Source organism: Pogona vitticeps, chromosome 1 (genome assembly GCF_051106095.1).
Source record: "Pogona vitticeps strain Pit_001003342236 chromosome 1, PviZW2.1, whole genome shotgun sequence".
NCBI classification, from domain to species: domain Eukaryota; kingdom Metazoa; phylum Chordata; class Lepidosauria; order Squamata; family Agamidae; genus Pogona; species Pogona vitticeps.
Genome location: NC_135783.1, coordinates 352,473,041 through 352,492,402, shown reverse-complemented (window position 1 = coordinate 352,492,402; position 19,362 = coordinate 352,473,041). Strand labels below are relative to the sequence as shown.

The 19,362-nt window shown below is 47.1% G+C and overlaps 2 protein-coding genes across 3 annotated transcripts in view; one reads left to right on the top strand and one right to left on the bottom strand.

Moving 5' to 3' along the window:
* The window catches only part of NID2 (nidogen 2), a 72,969-nt gene extending 72,037 nt beyond the window's left edge, over positions 1-932 (top strand). The window contains exon 21 of one of the 2 annotated variants that reach the window (XM_072986873.2): positions 156-932. In XM_072986873.2, the coding sequence (XP_072842974.2) occupies positions 156-166 (11 nt within the window). In that variant the 3' untranslated portion in view covers positions 167-932. Of the gene's footprint in view, positions 1-152 lie in introns of both variants that reach the window. The other variant, XM_072986872.2, reaches the window with a different exon arrangement.
* Positions 933-1,229: 297 nt separating this feature from the next.
* On the bottom strand, positions 1,230-17,187 carry RTRAF (RNA transcription, translation and transport factor). Its single transcript, XM_020814773.3, has 8 exons — positions 17,007-17,187; positions 15,100-15,227; positions 11,315-11,414; positions 9,530-9,616; positions 9,296-9,384; positions 8,528-8,596; positions 2,879-2,927; positions 1,230-1,575 (listed from the first exon to the last, which is right to left on the bottom strand). The coding sequence occupies exons 1-8, from the start codon at positions 17,065-17,067 to the stop codon at positions 1,421-1,423; spliced, it is 738 nt and encodes a 245-aa protein (XP_020670432.2). The 5' UTR covers positions 17,068-17,187; the 3' UTR covers positions 1,230-1,420.
* Positions 17,188-19,362: the final 2,175 nt, after the last annotated feature.

The window sequence follows — 19,362 nt, the reverse complement described above, 5'->3', positions numbered from 1 at the left end:
AAAGTTTGGGGCACATCAGGAATTCAAGAGTCTGGAAGGAGTTCCCCATCTTCCCTGCTAATGACTGCAAGTTTTTTTTTGGGGGGGGGGAGAATCTGCATCACAGATTAAATATAACAACTTTTGCATAAAATGTTCGTTTGTCTTTTCAGCAGGAAGGAAATAAGGTACCTGCTGTGCGACCCAAGGGGAGGAGAGCGAAAGGTCCCGGAAGACGGATCCTGATACTGTATATAGTGAAAATGATCCCTCCAGCTACATCAGGACCACCGGCGACTTGTACTGAAGGGAATCCAGTGGTTTAACTTAGAGCAAAATTATCCAGTATTCTTAAGTTATACCTCAGATCTTTACTACTGTATTTTTATTTTTATAAAATGGATTTTTTTATATATTGCCAAGAAGAAATGGTGCTATGGATGATGTGGGCTAAATCCTGCTCATTTTGCTGATGGAAGCTCCTTTGCAAAAAGAAAATAGGACTGTATAAACGTATCCTTACTCCATTGTTATTTTATTGGGGAACGCAAGAGGTTCTATACACTTAAAAACAGTGAAGAAGGAAGGGAAATCAGGAAATGATCGGTCAGGTCTCCTGCCATTGTGCCTTACTGGATCAGGGTAAAAGCTCTGGCTGTATCAGATGGTGGAAAGAGTGCCTTGTTTATATTTAGGAACCACACAAAGTTGTTAAAGATGTTCTGGAAAATGCGACACAATGCTTCTGCCTCACTGCATGCCCTTTTAGTATTTATAAGAGAATCTGCTAATATGATTCAGGCTGGGTTCAAATTGATTTTCCCTTAGCAGCAGCCCCTTGCCCCTCCCCCCCCCCAGTGTTGCGGGACTGTCTGATCAAGTGTGTGTGCCAAAATCTATCTGTAACTTCTCATGTTTTTTTTACACTATTCAATAAATTAAATAAACAAAAATCAGAGTTTTTTTTTTTTTGCATGGTTGGGCCACTTCACCTTTGTTTCCTTTGACAGCTCTTCTAGAGCCTTTCCTGGCCTTGAAATGAAGAACATGAAGGAAATGACACTGAAAACTTTGCAAGTTGAGAACGATATGCCAAATTTCAGAAAACCTTTTTTTTAAAAAAAAAAGGGGGGTGGACGGCACAACTCACTGACTCAATTTGTAATATATTCCTGCAACCAACCAACCGGGGGGAATTGAGCTGCGATGGTTATTTGGCAACCGCTTTGCTAAAAGGATAACAGTTTGGATCTGTTTAATCCAAGCTTTATTTACGTCAAGAAAAATGGCATCGAGAGGCTGCGCTGGGCAGTCAGCCTTGTTTTCTTTCCAAACACGGGAAATATCGGGAGCCTGTCGGAATGGCATGCTGGGCTCAGAAGGGTCCCCTCCCTCCTTTCCTGCCAGCCCCAACGGAAGAGCAGGGCGGCTCTTTGTCAGTTCATCTCCCGACTTTCCCCAGTCTGTGGTCAGTTTTTGGATCCGCGATGATGGCCTGGACCGCCACAATGGCTTCGTTGATCTTGGTCTGCAGTTCGCGGAGTTCTTCTATATGCAGCAGGCGGAGGATCTGAGCGGCTTCATTGAGAACGGCATCTTGGGGGGGGGGAAGGGAAAAGAAACAGGCCTCAAGTTCAGTCCTCCCGTTCTTTTGAAGCAGCCACCAAATCTCCTGTGATGCCCTCCGAGTCTTGCCCCCTTTGTAAACTGTTTGGCAAGGCCTCCTGCAGAGCTGAACACCCCTGGAAGCAAACCCAAGCTAAGTGCATCCAGGGGCCCCCAGTGTGTGAAACTGGGTGAAACACCAGCTCAGCATGTGGGTCCTTCCTCCTTCGAGAAGGGCCGGCTTCCTCCTCGCTCGGGCTCATACACACATGGGCATAGGGGCATCCGAGTGGCTGATCTCAAAGACGCAGAAAGCCACGGGACAGAACTTGGGCAGTTGAACAAAACTCAGGCCAGGGGTGGGCAATTTTGACCCTCCTGATGTTTTCTGCCCTACATCTCCCAAGGCAGCACAGCAGAAGCCATAGTGCAACAGCCCCTGGATAAAGACACAATGGCTACCGTTTCTTGTGGTACTTGAACCCAGACATCTTCAGTCTCCAGGGAGACTTCCTTATTCATGCCACCTCTTCTGGAGGGGATTGTCATATGCAGTCTGAGGAATCCTGGTCTGGAGCCCAGAACTCAGTCCAGCATTGGGCTGGAGGCGAAATTGACCAGGATACCCGAATGGCTCCCAATAACCACACAGAAGTGCATCAGATCAAAGCACCCACTGTTCTGGGGAGTCACGTTTTTCCAGATGACGTGATGCTGGTCCCATCACAAATCCAACATGGATCCATGAGGAGCCTGTCTCCGCCCCCAGCCAGCCCTGAAGCCTCCCGGATGACGGCACTCTCACTAAAATCCAGAAGCCACTGACAACACATTGGCCTGAAATCTTCATATGCATTTATTCCGCTGCAATTCAGCTGCCACAAATGTCAGTGGCAAACTATCACCAATTAAGAAGTCAGGTGTAAGCATTTACTATTGTTCACCAAGTCACGCAAACTAACCGGAGCACAAGAGCAAAGGCTTACAACAGCTCCCTTACCTAGTGGACATTCACTACCGAGACTAGCTTAACTGAGTTACATTAGGGGCATCACTAAGAGAATTCTGGCTACTGAGGGATTATATGGGGAATTGTTTGCAATAAACCATACACAGTTGCTTCGTGCAACTACAGTGGCCAGGACCACATCGTTGGAAGGCGGCCCTGACTTTTCTCCCGGGCAGAAAACAAAGACCACAGTTTCGCTGCAGCAGAGAGGCGCTGTCTGCATTTGGGCTTGACGGACTTGCACACCCCAGAGCCCACTGAACGGTGGCAAGGAAACCCTCTTACCTCCTGTGTCGAAGCCAAGAATGTGCTTGTCCAAGGCAACCGGCAAACCCTGAGAAAGAAAGGACCGAGGCAGCTTAGCACCGAAAAGGCACCCTCGTATATTAGAAACAGGAGGCATTAATCAAACTCCAGTGACTCCCGCTAATTCTGTAAGCTCCTCCGTCAGCAGGGACACGAGAAGAACCCTGCGGGAGCCAGACAGAAGGGATCCCCAGTTTGGCACTGTGACTGCTCAGGGGCCGACCAGCAGCTCCAGGGGAGCCTGAATGCAGCCGCCACGTTGCATCCCCAAGAACTGACACATCAAAGGATGGCCGCCTCCGATAGGACAGGCGACCTACAGACATCCAGGCGAGCAGCCCAACCTGCCATGAACATGTATCAAGTCCCCAGTCCGAGTGGGCAGCTGCATCTCATGCCAGCCAATGTCTGTTGGCTTTCAACTGGTTTTGAGAGTAACCCCCCCTTCCTAGTTTTTAACCTTTTAAGATTTTAAGTCTTATGAGCCCTCTCTCTCTTGATTTTAGTAATTTCCTCTCCTGCAATTTTTTAAATGGTAACGGCACATTTTCAATTTTTAGCAGTACTTTTAAAGTACCTTGTCCCCAAGTACTCAAATAAAATACATCAACTCAACACACTCATGCCTACAGGGCCAAAAGGCCTAGAAGAATCGGTCCCAGATGGTATCCAAAGCCAAGTGGAAAAGCCAGGGTTTCAGAGGGTTGCCTCAAAATACTGGGTCTGGGCCAACCAATCCCCCCCCAGGGGAAAAGAGGGCATCTCATGGCAGTGGTGACCCGCAACACGGTGCACGCCTCCAGGAGACAAGGCGCAGGACAAAAAGGCAGTTGCAAAAGAACCTCAAAGTTTTAAGGAAAATGTATGGGGCGCATAAAGGAAAGACTGCTATCACAGAAGCGTTGTAGGGTTGGAAGGGGCCTTGGAGGTCTTCTAGTCTGACCCTCTGGCCAAGGCAGGGGACCTCAACCCTCCCGGACAGATGCCTGTCTAATCTTTTCCTGAAACCTCCAATGATGGGGCACCCACTGCCTCGAGAGCCAAGGTGTTCCACTGCTTCATCACAGTTCTCCCCATCAGGAAATTCCTCCTGATCTCCCGGTTGAATCTCCCTCGATTTTCCACCTATGGGTTCTTGTCCCACCCTTGGGCACGATGGAGAATAAATGAATGCCCTCTTCCCTGTCTGTGAGTATAGAGGCCCTAGGTGGGTTCCAAGGAACTAGAGATGCTGAGATCTGTTTGACCTGCAAGATGAGACACGTTCCTCCTAAATTCCAATTCTAATTGGTTCACTTGGAAAGTGAAGAGGACCTCCACAAGAAATGGATGTTAACTTTGTATGGCACAGCAATTGGGGGGTGGGGGTGGGGGGTAGAAGCCCCTTTGCTTTCTTTTTAAAAACCTTCCCCAAACTGTTACAGGAGTGAAAAGGGGGGTCCTTTTGAGTCTTCTGAAATTGGAATGGAATCTTGTCCCCATGAAGAGGTCTGCAGACGAGAAGAAGGAGCAGGGGAGAAGCCAGTGAGTGCCTTCTTTTCTGATCCAAAGAGCACCACAAAAATGGCCTTCTCTCGGTGAGATGACTGTTGGGAGAGCTCTGTCAGAGACACACAACTCGTGAGCAACCTACCGAGACCTTTGCAGGGGGTCAGAAAGAGCAGGTAAATATTTTGGCAAGATGTCCACTGGTTCAATCAACATGGCTTGCTAAGCCAGAAGCCCCTTTCCTTCTTTTGCAAGTCTTGCAGAAAGGGAGGGGGGAGAGTGTGTGTTGGCTGTTCACCGTGGGGAGGGGGGAGAGTGTGCGTTGGTTGTTCACCGTATCATGTTCATTTCCTGTGAAAGAGGGAGGACAGCCCATGGTGGCTTACTAGCAGGGTGTCCCAGAGAAGTCAAGGATTTTCCTCTGTTGGCCCAGGTGGTCTGAGATGTATCCTTGCCTTTTGCAGAAGCACCTGCTCTCCAAACGAAGCTTCAGCCAAGGTGAAGGGAACCCAACCCGTAGGGTTAATGGGGGCCATTTATTCTTACGCGGCTGCTACTTCAGGGCATTTTCCTTCACGGCTGGAAAAAACTGAGGTCTTGCTAAGAGCTTGGGGAAAAAAGGTTTTGGGGATGACAATGTGCCGGTATCTGGGAAGAGCAGTCCAAAGAAGGAACTTTTCCAAGCGATGGTTTTGCAAAAGGCATTTAAAAGACAACAGCAGAAAAAGCTCTCCACCCTATCGCTTCTGATCTCTTCTCGCTTTCAGAAAATCAAGAGGCGAATGAGCCCTCTCTGGTCAGCATGGAGAATGGGGTTGGCACCTCCTGCCTCTCTTCTAAGGAGATTTGGATACAGAAAGAAATTGCAGTGCTTCTGCTCAAGCCTAAATAGCTGCAGCGGTGACAGTGCGTCTTAACAGCTTCCAACCTCTCAACCCAGGGGTGAGGGACACAGTAGAACAGGTGAATGGCATTGTTGACGCCTACAGGTTAAACCTGCACCATTAGAAGGGTCGTGTCAAAATGCAAAGCTGTGCATAGGAGTAATTCCCATATTCTCTAAGGATGCCTGGTTAGCACTGCTCTGTTAGGCTGCTACGACACAAATATGACCTATACGGTATTTACTGTGCCAGGGGCTGTTCTTGGGAATAGGAGCTAAGGAAACTGAGTCTCAAGATCTATAAAAAGTGGTAGCAATGCAAATTTTATTCTTATCAAAGCTCAAGCTCAACACGTTTCGGTGGTGGCCTTCTCCAGTAAGCTAAGCAAAAATTAAATTAAAATGTATTAATTTAGAAATAGCTGGCTTGGACAGTTAATGGCTCTTTGTTCTTGTCTATATAGTTAATATAAAATATTAATAAACATGCACATAAAGGCGGAACTTTTCCGTATAGTTCGCGATCTATCCGGAATTGGCCAGGGTGAAGGGCCTCCTTCTATCGTCTCACCTGACCAATTTGCAGCGTTTTTTAAATCTAAAGTGGAGGCCATCCGCCGTGACCTTTCGCCTTTTTTAAATACAATGGATCGAGCAGAGATGTCCAGCGCTCCGTCCTGCCCGGTAATTCTCGATTCTTTTCAGCCTGTAACATCAGAGCTGGTAGACAAGGCGCTTGATCGCTGTCGGGCCACCACCTCTTCTCTCGACCCTAATCAAAGCAGCCAGGCCGGTAACAACTGAATGGGCCACTGCAATAATTAATGGGTCTCTCCAGGAGGGCAAGGTACCCCTTGCCCTCAAGGAGACACTCATTAGGCCCATCAGGAAGAAACCAAATCTGGCGGCGGATGAAATTGGCAATTATAGGCCCGTCGCCAGTGTGTCCTTCCTCAGCAAAGTGGTTGAGAGGGTGGTGGCAGACCAGCTTCAGGCGCTCTTAGACGAAACCAATGCTCTAGACCCATTTCAGTCGGGCTTCAGGCTGGTACAGAGACGGCACTGGTCGCACTGCTGGATGACCTGTTGAGGGAGGCCGATGGGGGCAATGTGTCCTTGTTGGTCCTCCTCGACATCTCAGCTGCCTTTGATACCGTCGACCACGGTATCCTCCTGGGGAGGCTCTCCGAGCTGGGAGTCGGCGGCCTGGCACTTGCCTGGCTCCGCTCCTTCCTGGAGGACCGCCCCCAGAGAGTGCAGATTGGGGAGAATGTCTCGGCCCCGTGGAGTCTCAATTGTGGGGTTCCACAGGGGTCGATCATCTCCCCAATGCTGTTTAACATCTTCATGAGGCTGCTGGGCGGGGTCATCAGAGGGTGTGGGGCATCGTGTCACCAGTACGCTGATGACACACAGCTCTACATCTCTTTTACTCCAACTTCAGTGGATGCCGTCCAGTCCCTTCAGCGCTGCCTGGACACCGTACTGGAATGGATGCAGTCAAATGGATTGAGGCTGAACCCGGACAAGACGGAGGTCTTGAGGGTGGGTGGCCCTCCCGTCAGCGGCATAGGTGACTCCCTTTCTTTTGGAGGGACGACCCTTGCCGCAAAGAGTGAGGTCCGCAGCTTGGGGATACATCTGGACCCGGCGCTAACCATGGAAACCCAGGTGGCGTCCGTGGTCCGTTCCGCCTATTTTCATCTATGGCGGATTGCCCAGCTGTGGCCATATCTTGATGGGGGGGGCCCTCACTACTCTAGTCCACGCGCTCGTAATCTCGAGACTAGACCATTGTAATGCACTCTACGTGGGGCTGCCTTTGAGGCTCATGCGGAAACTCCAGATGGTCCAGAATGCAGCAGCCAGGCTTATTAGTGGGGTGAGAAAATATCAGCACATCTCCCCCACTCTGGCTGCGCTGCACTGGTTACCTATTCGTTTCCGCATTGACTTCAAAATATTAATGAGTACATATAAAGCCCTAAACGGTTTGGGACCTCAATATTTGGCAGATCGCCTCCTCCCACCCAGATCTACCCGAGTCACCCGACATAGCCAGCAGGGACGGCTGAGGCGACTGACGCCGAGGGAGGCCCGGAAGGAAAAAACAAGAAACCAGGCCTTCTCGGCAGTTGCCCCTCGGCTGTGGAACACACTTCCCACTGAAATTCGGCTGGCACCCTCGCTGGGTGTGTTCAAAAACCAACTAAAAACATGGTTATTCAGACAGGCCTTCCCCCCAGTCACCTAAGTTCTTTTCCCCCTTTTTTCTGGTTCTTAATGTTGCCATCCTGGATAATATTAATTATCATAATCGCATCATGTTAGTTATTTTTCTACATTGTTTTAATTTTTGTAAGCCGCCCCAAGTAGACGTTGTCTAGAGGGGCGGGGTAGAAATTGAATAAATAAATAAATAAAATAAAATAAATACATAACCTCCAATACAGCTTAATGACAGCATATAGGATACACACCAAGCTTTTAGAACTTTTGATAGTTAACTTTTGCTAACTATACAGACAAAAGAGAGCTGTAACTGTCCCAAACCAGCTGTTTCTAAATTAATATTTTTATTTAATGTTTTGCTTATCTCCAGAGCTTTTTAGACCAGAATAAAATTTGTATTGGTACCACTTTTTATCTATCTTGAGACCCAGTCTCTAAGGAAACTGGCCATGATTTGTCCTAAATGTGCTCAACTTTCGGCTATTTGCCACATGTTCAGGAGACATCCTGTTCTCCGCTGAATAAAGAGTGTTGCGCCCTAGTCTATCATTTTCACAAAGCTATTACTTCAGGCAAATTCTTGCATTCAGTTACAGAATTATATATTTAGCTGGATTGCTCTGGAGAGGGTATGCGCTTTCAGCATGCCTGAGCAAATTTCTGAGTGCCTAAAAACAGATTCCCTCTTGATGCCTTTTGCCAGTTTTGATTCATTACTCCAGCTGGCACACGGGTAGTAAAAAGGACCCTTATTAGGGTCATCAAGAAAAAAAGGGGGGACTTTTTATTTAAGGAACTGTCCCATATTGTGTCTGTTTCTGAAAGATGACCTTTTTCCTCGGCAGCTTTTTCCAAGCGTGACTGCCAAAGGGGTTTGTAGTCTTTGGCTTCTTCCAGGGTCGCTCATGCAAACGGAACTTCAGGCCACAAATGGCCAATTTAAAAAGCTGCGCCGAGTTTTACATAAAGCCATAGAGAGAAAGGAACTCTTTGCAATAATAAAATGAAACCAACCGGGACATTACCTCTTTGGATTGATTTGCCTTTGCAACGGCTTCCTGACTCAAGCGCTCTTGAACCAAGATGCGAATAGCCTGGAAGGGAGAGAAGAGAGCAGTTCAGGGGAGGCCGAGCCGATTCCTCCAACCGAGAAGGTTCTGTAAACACTTCTAAGAACAGTGGGGTGCACAGGAATAGAATACGCAGCAAATCACACAGAAAAAATAGAGGAAAGAAGTCCTTTTTCTGAAAAATTTACAGTTTAGAGCAGGGGTCCCCAGCCCATCCCGGTCCGCGGCCTTGCCAGGACCCGTCTTGCACAGATGCACGTACGGCCACTCCCATGCATGTACACATGGACGCCCGCCCCACTAAACCGGTCGGTAGAGGCAAAAAGGTTGGGGACTACTGGTTTAGAGTGTGGGACAGTTATCAAAGATTCTGTTACAGAAAGGTGTCCTTATAACACAGGGGAAAAGACCTACTTATGAAAAAGAAAACTTTAAAAAAGGAAAAATTTCTACATATAGACAAGAATCAGCAAAGTCTGGGGGTGGGAGGGCATTACATCTGAAGGTAGCGACTGGACAATGCAATGCCCGTCTTCCTCTCTCCACCCTCTCCTGGTCCAAATCTTACAAGGCTGACGCAGATGTTCGCTGGCATACGTAGCAACACTCGGATGTGTGCAGAGAGGAGTCAGTGACTACGTACATGTGTTCTCCTGAAAAGCTTTCACAAGGATTCGAGTCTACGTTTGTCAAGGAACAAAATCTCATCCGGAAGACACTGACCTTGAGCATCACCACATAGTCGTCATGACGCTGGATTTGAAGGAGGTTTGCCAACGCCATTACTCCGGCCTTAAAGTCAGGGTTGTTCACTACAGGAAAGAACACACACACACACACGGGTAAGTTAGATTCAGTTACAGCAGCTTGCAATTCCCAGTGTGCTTGCTTTAGAGCCAAAGGTTCTCTCTAATGATGTACAGCAAGCGGGGGGGGGGGAGCTGCCTCTTCACTCACCATCCAGATTTATCAGGGGTTCTGCGCTCTTGGCGGCATTGTCTGCATTTTTAGCTCCCTCGGGCGTGGAGTCCTTATACTTGTCAGCTGTTGAAACAAAAGCCATTTTGGACATGAATGACAACAGGTCAGACAATGAAGAATGTGCTAAAAATGGAAGAAAGTCCCAGGGAATTAGCATAAAACCATTATTCTATTCTATGAGAACAGCTTGTGCACAGAACTAAAGCAGCTGTCGGAACTGTCCACAGGCTTCATTTTGTATGCTCGTCCATCACTGATACGAATGATAATGATAATAATGATGGTGATGATGTAGCCGCGGGATGGGTGAAAGGAAAAGTTTTCTTAATGGTGCTGGAGACCAATAAAGGGCTGCTCAAACACAAAAAAAACGAAGGCCAGAGGAGGTGCTGGCAGAACGTCTCCTGCCACTCTGCGGCCATCTGAGAAACAGGTTCCTGGACCTGTTTGTTTAATTCGTTCACATCCCAAACTGCTGACTGAGCGCTAGAATAAAGCTAACTGGCAGCAATTCCACAGCGAATCCTTGAAGCAATCTTTTGGGTCTCTAAATGGAAGTTTCTTTACTTTTGCCTACAATGATCATGATAAAATGCATCTAATTCAATGGGATCAAGATTATACAGTGAAAAAAATAAACTAGAAAAAAATCTTATTATGGCCACCTGCTTTCATTTTAAGAATCATTTTTTATTACTTCTTTCTTATTTATACTACATAATAATCACCAATAAAAACATCACTAAAAAAAAAACACTTAAAGAGGGCAACAGAAATTATGGCAGTTCTGCTAGAGGAGTCCCATGATGCAGTTGTTCAACTGCAGTACTGCGATCAAAACTCTGCTCAGGGCCTGCGTTCAATCCCAGTGGACTCAGGTAGCCAGCTGAAAGATGACTCAGCCTTCCATCCTTCTAAGGATGGTAAATTAAGTACTCAGCCCACTGGGGTGGTGGTGGTGGAATGTGTAACCATATGATTGAATTAAATTGTTAACTGCACAGAGAATGCTTTGAGCATTATGGGGTGGTTTTTTAAAAAACTACTACTTTTTTTTTTACTACTACTACTACTTTTACCTTTACTTTAAGTAAATTCTTTAAGAATGATATTCCAGAAAGGTAGCCCTGTCAGCCCATGTCCAGTACAATAACCAAGAGTGAAAGGGGTGCAAGATTTCTTGTGACTGGCAGGGTGCAAGAGCTCAGCAATCTGACAGATTTCCTGCTACTCTCCAAGGAAACATGAAGGTGTGGCTTCTCCTGCTTCTGGCAGTGGCTCGCTGCTGATGTAAACCTGCCTTGCAGAAACATCACTCCCTGACATCATCCTGCAGCCTCTGTGCAACTGACCAAAGAAGGAAGGTTATACTATAGTAAGTGGCATCACGCCCTAGTGAAGCTTATGTCCAAATAAATGCATATAGAATCGCAGCCTAAGTCTTTAAAGTTGCCATGTATTTTCCAGTTTTGTCCCTTTAAGGCAGGGAGGCCCAAATCGTCTATGCTTCAAGTTGGTCACGTTAAGGGTAGCCTAAGCCAGTGAGAGTAATACACACCAGAGACACACATACGCCATATGCCTAGTATAATCGTGCCTGCCTGCTTTAAACAAGCTGAACGTCTCAGCTCGAAGACCCATGGAACAGCATAAAGAGGTATTGAACCACTTTGCAACCCGGAGGCAACAATTAACCGCAGACTCCACTGCTAGCAGAATAACTGAGCACCTTTTAAGATGGAAGGAGGGAGCCAAACTTACCATTGTCCCCATATTCAAGCCGAACGGCCAATCCCAGAAGCCAGTCAATGGTCTCTTGCCGTTCTTGTACGGTGAAAGGACAATTCACATCTTTAAGGTACTGTAAACGAGAACATTAGAAATGAACTATGGAGACAAAACCAGGAATAGCTGCAGGTCAGGTCTTATCTGGGACAGGACCTTTACAATCTACTGATATTTGTCTTCCAGTAGCTTCTGGGGTGGTGGATGGGAAGAGAACTGCTGGACAGCTTAGGCATCTGGCTGCCAAGCTGGAGACTGGGAGTTCAATTCCTTGCTATGACTCCCTGACAGGGGCTGGACTCGATGATCCATAGGGTCCCTTCCAGCTTTGCAGTTCTAAGCTTCTAACTTACAATTCTAACTCAGAAATAAAAGCTGACTGCTGCCATCTGTGTTCTGATCTACGTCTCTTGGCTTTCATGCCAATTACACCTAATATTTGTCATTCTGTACCCTTTCAATGTATAGATCTACTACGAAAATGTGCCTGAATGCAGAAGCTGTGATAACACTGCTGCAGCTAAAATATATATATATGGGGCAGCAACTCCATGTGTCTCCTTAAGTTCAATCATTTATTTATTTAAAATATTTATAGGCCAGCTTTCTCCTGAAGAACCCAAGGCAGCTTACAGTATTAAAAGAAACAAAGTTAAAAGCTAAATAATAAATTATTACAATATTTAAAAAGAATTAAAGATGCATTAAAGCCCATAAGAGCAATGTTAGAAACACAAGTAAAACACAGAATAAAACAATCACTAACCACCCCCACCCCCCGAAGGAATCATGAAGAGGAGAGGAGGATATAAATAAAACAAAGGATGCTTGGGGGGATTTTTCCTCTCCGTTAAACCAAATAGGTAAAGGTAAAGGTTCCCCTTGACATTTAGTCCAGTCGTGTCAGACTCTAAGGCATGGTGCTCATCCCCATTTCCAAGCCGTAGATCCAGCGTTTGTCTAAAGACAGTTTCCGTGGTCACGTGGCCAGCGCGACTAGACACGGAACGCCGTTACCTTCCTACCGAGGTGGTCCCTACTTATCTACTCAAATTTTTACATGCTTTTGAACGGCTAGGTTGGCAAGCAGCTGGGACAAGCGACGGGAGCTCACTCTGTTGCGTGGATTTGATCTTACGACGGCTGGTCTTCCAACACTGCAGCACAGAAGCTTCTGTGGTTTAACCCCGAGCACCACCACGTCCATTTTTATAACCAAACAGAGGGGTGCAAAAGCACACCTTTGGGCTTGCCAACACTTCCATTCATTTTTTTTAAAAAAAAAATCTTGTAGCAGGAGACGTTGCTGATCAGTAACCCACAAGGCTATTTCCAAGGCTTGACAAGCAAGTGGGAGCACGATCCATCATCAAAGAGCTCTTTGGTGCTCACATCACTCAAGGATTATCACTGGCTCCCTCCTGACTTCAAAAAAGAATGCATTTCGGAAATGCAGAGCTTGAAATTTCTCCCTGGTGCTTATAAAACAACATGTTTCTTCTCCCAGGCAGCCGTCAGGGAACAGGGACAAGAAGGCTGACTCACTTCACACGACAGCAATGAGAAGGAGGAAGGAACTAGATCATATTGTCAAACTGTTTGTGCGTGGCGAATTCAACGGAAAGACGGGCAAATTCCTTTTTAATTCATCAGAGTTCCAGAAGGACAGAACTAGTGAGAATGGAAAGCAACGTATTTCTTTATCACATTGATTTAACATGGATCTGGGAGAATCGAAGCAAGACTCTCATCCCCAAGAGAAGGAGAGGGTGCCGAGAAGCTCATAAGCAGGGCAGAGGCCACCAACGTTCCCTCTAAGCGGCGCAGGTGCACAGCTGTGCAAACGCGGCCTCAGTGCTGCGCAAAGTACAGCCAGTGTTGCCACCCATTTGGTTCTGGTTGCGGCCAGAATTTTACACACGCAAGGTGGGGTTTTCACGGGTGGGAGCCACCGAACAGCTGTTTGGATGAGAAACGAACCAGCAGTGCATGCCCATCTCTATTCCAAGCCCATTTCAGCCAGATATCCCTGAGAGATCAAGTGGGAGCAGGCACAGCAGGGTCCCTCGACGTCCTCCATCTTCCTAGCCTGTCTTCCCTTCTAGGATGCCAATCTTCCTTCCCAGTTGGACATCCTCTGTGAAGCCCTCTTCTAGAACGTTGCTCAGCCCTCCACCGTTTCTCCTTTGGATCAAAGAGGGCCATGCTAGCTGTTCTCTCCTACCCCAGAAACTGAATGCTTCACAACCATTCTTTTCCCCTTGTTTAAAAAAAGAAAAGAAAAGAGAGAATATGGGGGAAGACCTCCCCCCCCCCCCAAGATGGGGCTGCTATAGGGAGGATGGAAGAAAAACCTGGGATTGATTTTTTTTTCAACCTCAAAAAAATCATTCAATAGTTCATTAGTCTTGGAAACCTGAGGGATGGAAACAAGATTCTGCTGGGATGGGCTGTGGCCGAAGGAAGGAGAAAGGCTTATTTATGACAAGAAAGGGTACATAAAAGGGTTGTTGCTGTCTGTCTGCTGCCCAGAGTAGACCTTTAGTCTAGATGGGTGGGGTATAAATCTAATAAAATAAATAAATACATAACAACATGGCAAGGATGATGTGCTGCCTGTGTACCTGGGGATGAGTAAACTTTTAAACTGGGTGACTGACAGATGTGGGGAAACAGGACCAGATTTTGGAGAGAAATAAATCATTATATATGGCATATTTCCTAAGGTGCCAAAAATAGTGTATACTTCCTAAGAGAGAACGCAGAAGAAATCAGAATTCTGGCAAAGTCATGTCATCTCTTTGACTACTTCTGTGAGGAAAAGAGGCATCAAGCATGGAGCTTTCAGAGACATTTCCTCTACTCTTGTAGATCAGAATCTATAGAGGTGGAAAGACCTTGTTGTTTAGTCGTTAAGTCGTGTCCGGCTCTTCGTGACCCCATGAACCAGAGCACGCCAGGCCCTCCTGTCTTCCACTGCCGCCCGGAGTTGGGTCAAGGCTTAAAGGTCATGTGATCCAACATCCTGCTGAAGCAGGAAATGAACAACCAAAACATCTCTGACTAGGAGAAATAAGTCTGCTATCATTTCAGACACACTTTGAGGGAAGGACATCAAAGGCACATTCTTTCTGAAAAGAAAAGTTTCACCGAGAGCGACTGTGGTTCGCAGAAGGACAGACAGAGCTATTTGCCATAAATCAATCTAATCTAATTTAAAATTATCCAAAATAATGGACACAATGACATCTTTTGTACAGAATGCCATAGCTTATTTGTGTTTTGAAGCAGTACCAGCTGCCACTACCCTGGATCTGCGAGAACAAGTTATCCCTAATCAACTCCTTCAATAATATCCCTAATTTTATAAATATCTACCACAGTTTCCCCTCCCTGAGGTTGACTTTTCCCATAGTAACATACCCAGTTCCTTTGCCCTGCACTTATACAGAACATATTCTGGCCACTAATTATTTTAAGCTGCCTTTCTTCTGGAATTTCAACAACAACCCTTTTAAGACTGCGGTGTTTAACATATAGGGATTGTGAAGCAGAAGCCAAACACACTAAAAACAGAGCACAGACAGAGTTCTGACTCCCGTCCTCTGAAGATGCCGGCCACAGAGACTGGCAAAACATTAGGAAGAAAAACTTTAAGAACACAGCCAAACAGCCCAGAAAACCCACAACAACCTTCGGATTTTGGCCGTGAAAGCCTTCAAGAATACCCTATAAACAGGTGAGGTTTCAAGAAGCGCTACCTTTTCAAATGACTTTGTCCACTCTGTAGCACTGTGTATGTTTCTTAAATTCCCCCGGTCCTCAATTTTGTAGTGCCGGATCTTCTGGTCTTCGAGCCAAACTATGAAATTGCGGAATTCAGTTTCATCTGTGAGAATAGATCAATACAACTAAAATTGAGAAAAACTGTCCAAATAAGGTTTAAGCCACAAAGGATTATATAGTTAAAGTGCAAAAGTACACAGCAAACCACCCAAACATGTAAGAAACAGCTTTACCTTTACCTTATCTGTTATACATTATAGCATTGTTTATTACTTTAATATTCGTGTTCTAGCTTTATGCCAAGCACAGCAGGTTCAACTTGCACAATATGAGAGACAACTTTTTGGAGTAACTTAAAAGGATGTATATGACTGCAGTCTAACCCCGTGGCCCTCTTTGTACGATGTCTAGCACAATCGCTCTCAAAATCAACGGCAGCCAGGTTCAAGAATGGCACCTTCCCGCACCTCACTGAGTAAGCAAATAAATCATCATGCCTGCTCAGCTGTCTTTTCCTGACAACCCTTCCCAGTCGCGCCCTGAAATACGCATGGTTACTAGCTTTTACTTTCTCTCAACCATGTCTACGCCAAGGACTGGATTACGGTGGCCATGTTAAACCTCTCATGGGCTGCTCACTTACAGAAGCTGTCTACCACCGCCATCTGGGGACTCCTGTGACCCACTGAACTGTAGTGCTGGAAGGAAACTCAAAGACTGCAGAGTCCAATCCCTGATCAATCAGGAATTTCAGAGTTCACGCACCCCTGACAGACGGTCACGCAACCCATGGCCAACGTCTCCTGTTGCTTAGAGTAGTAAATCACAGCAGAGTAGGCCCACTGGATCAATGGAGTTGACTCCTCCAGAAAGTCTGGATTCAAATGGACGTAGTCTAATTAGGACTTACTTTAGCAGAGCAACCTGCAGTTAAAAGTAGGCCCATTTGAATCAGTGGAAGTTATGAAAGAGCTGAGTTCCAAAATCTGCATTGATGCAATAGGCCTACTCGACTGTGATTTACTGTGCTAAGCAGAGGGATTTTGTCCACTGTTTAAAAAAATTCTAAGGAAGGAGAGTCACCCTCCCCCCCATTTGCAAGGCAACCCATTCTATTGTCAAACGACTCCTACTGTCAGGACGTTTTCTCTCATGTTTAGGCCAAATCTCCTTCCTTCTGTGTTCACCATCCATGGAGGGGTGCGCTTAGAGCCTCAGGAAGGTGATTTCACCCTCAAATGCTTGCTATTTTTTAAAAAATTAGTTGTCCAATTACAGATATCACCTTCTCTTCTTGCTTTCGTGTAATCTTTGGGACCACCCTGGCCCTTTCCATTTTCACCCTACATTCTTTTCCAAAAGCGGGAACAAACCAGATCAATACCCAGCGAGAACTGATGCCTTTTTCAAGCTCGTCCCCCCCTATATTTATTTATATATGCAAAACCTGAAACTGCTTAAGAAAAAAAAAGTTTCGGTGCACAAGGGTGGGTGTGATTGATTGATTTAAATCACAATTTAGACTTAAAAATTGAAATTTTTTTACTATTTAATTTTTTTAAAATCGATTTTTTGAAATTAAATCCTGATTTAAGTCGGTTTCTTTTTTAAAAAAAAAAAAGACAGCTGGTTTTTAATCCATTGTTCCGTGCACAGAACACGCGTGGCAAAGTAACGTGTGAACCCAAACACACCCACACACACCCAGGTAGGGAGGCAGGAGTGACCCAGGAGGGATCTGGGCAGCGAAGGGGCGTGGCCTCCACGGCAGGGGGCGGAGCTAAAAGGGCAGCGCGCATGCGCATAGCCCGGCCCAACACCGGCCACGAATGAGGCGAGACAAGACTCCGGGCTGCGGCCTGGTCGGCCCGCTTCGTCTTACCTCGGCAGTTGAACCCGGTCGGGTTGTGGTAGTCGAGGGCCGTCAGCTTTCGTCGGAACATGGCGGCGGCGCCCCTCTGGCGAGACTCGGCGCGGCCGTCGCCGAACCAAGCAGCGCCTCAACCCCCTCCGAGCGGCCGAAGACGACGGCGAGAGGCAGAGCGCGCCTGCGCCTGAGCGGCCGGGAGGTGGGGCGTTGGGGAGGAGAGTCAGGCGGGCCATCCAATCGGCGCTCGAGGAAGCACAAGGGGGCGGGGATGTGGTCTACGTAGGAGGGGGAGAAGAAGGGCGTGATTGGGAGAGAGCGAGAGAGCGAGAGCGCTTTAAGGAGATTGAGTGACAGGATCAGGAGCGTATAGAGACGGAAAGTGCGGAAGGGAGGCTGGCGGAGGCACCATAGAGGATACAGTGGGTAGAGAGGGCCACAGAGGCAGTTTCCGGTTGGACTCGCGTCTCGCCGGGCGGAAGTTAGAGCTGGTCAATAGAAATGAATGGGGAAAAGCTGTCCTGCTAGCTGTCATGGGGGAGTCGTTGATACCCACTCCACAAAAGGCTCTTATTTGTACAAAAGGCCCAATGGTTAAAGTGTGGTTAGATGTTCTAATCCTCTGATCCAGGGGAGGAATCGAAAGCAGTCCTTCCAGTAACACAGATTTAATCCACATTAAAGTGGCCACCTACCCAGCCACCCTCCGCCCATGCGGCCCCCTCTGTTTCCAAGGCCTCTGAAATCTGCAGTGGAAGAAGATGCCTGAGGCTTGACTCCTTCTCTGCAAGAATTGCCAAGCAGGCGATCGGGGAAGGTTGGCAAAAGCTCAGCTCTGCAAGTGGAAGAAGGTGCACAAGAGGAGAGTCTTCTGGGCAGATGTCCGCGGGGGTTAGGGCTCACGTGTCAATGGCCAGGGCATAGGCTGCAGGACAAGACCGCGGCCATCGACAAAGAATTCCAAGTCCAGGTGGCTGAGAGGCCGGTCTTTCAAATCAGATCTGCTAGAGTATTCGGTATCAATTGTCTGGAAACAATCATGTCATATAGGGTCTGAATTAGTGCTGGGCCTGGGGAGCAGGGTGGCAGGATTGAAACAAGTGTTAGTGACTAGCCAGAGTTCCGGGCTGTCAAGAAGCTGTGCCTGATATTTATGAAGGTGAGCATTGGAGAGCCAGAGGCACCCCTTTTGTTCCAGCACCATTGCTACAGCATGGGCCACATGGACCGTTACCAAGGCTGTCAAAGAAGGATGGCGGCTGCCACGGCTTGTAAACAGGAGGGCCAGCCTTTGGTCACTGTATGTCCAATCGCTTAGAAAGATAGGCCACCGGCCGGTCACCGGCTGCCAATAATCTGCATCAGGATCCCAATGCCATGCCATCTCGCTCGGCTACAATTAATTCAAAGGGCCTTTCAGGGTCAGGCTGCCCGAGGGCTGGAGCAGAGAGCAGCTTAAATGCCTTTTTCATCTGTGGAGTGTTTTCCGCTCTGTCCCCTGGCCCTTTAAGGGCCTCATAGAGAGGTCCAGAAGGGGAAAAAAATTGGGATCACTGCTCGGTGCTCCAGCAGTGCAGAAAGTGATTGCTGGAAGGATGGAAAAGAAGGTTGCCTTCCCACCCTTCTGACCTTCAGTAGATACATTTCCTTGTTTAGTTGGCACCGTTTATTTAGTGGTGGTGATGATAATTAACAACAACAATAATAGAACGGCAGATTCCAGCCCCTGTCAAGGAGGCCCGGTGGGGGAATCGAACTCCCCAACCTCCTGCTCTGCAGCCAGAGACCAAAACCCTTGTGTTATATTTTTACCCTGCCTTTCTCCTAAAAAGAGGATCCAAGGTGGCTTACATCGTTAAAAAGATAGGAGACACCCACACCACCTCTGTGCAGATGTGGGCGGGTGCCTTCCTGGTGCTCCTTTTGGGTTCTGAGTTGATCGGCAGCACATCTGCCTGGATTGTCCAGCAGAGGGCTTTTGGGGAAGGATGCAGTTTGCACATCTCTGGGGTTGATTTTATTGGAGAGAGATGGAGCATCCCACAAACGATTAGACCAGATGGCTAATAAGGCTGTCAAGCAAGGGTTCAATTTAGTTACGAAGCCCATGACAGCTCTCTTTCTTAGAAATCTTGCTTTGGAAGGAAGGGAGAGACACAGACGGCCCATTGACATCAAGTGAAACCCTTCTGAGTGTTCTCTACCTAGAAAACCCTGGGAAGGATCACCATAAGTCAGAATTGACTTGATGGCACATGTTTTTTTTAATTAGTAGCATTTTTATTATGATGATGAGGTTGTGGTGGCTTAATGGGCTGACTCATGAACAAAAGATAGCAAACTCTCAAGATATTTTTGAGTCCCAGGAGGG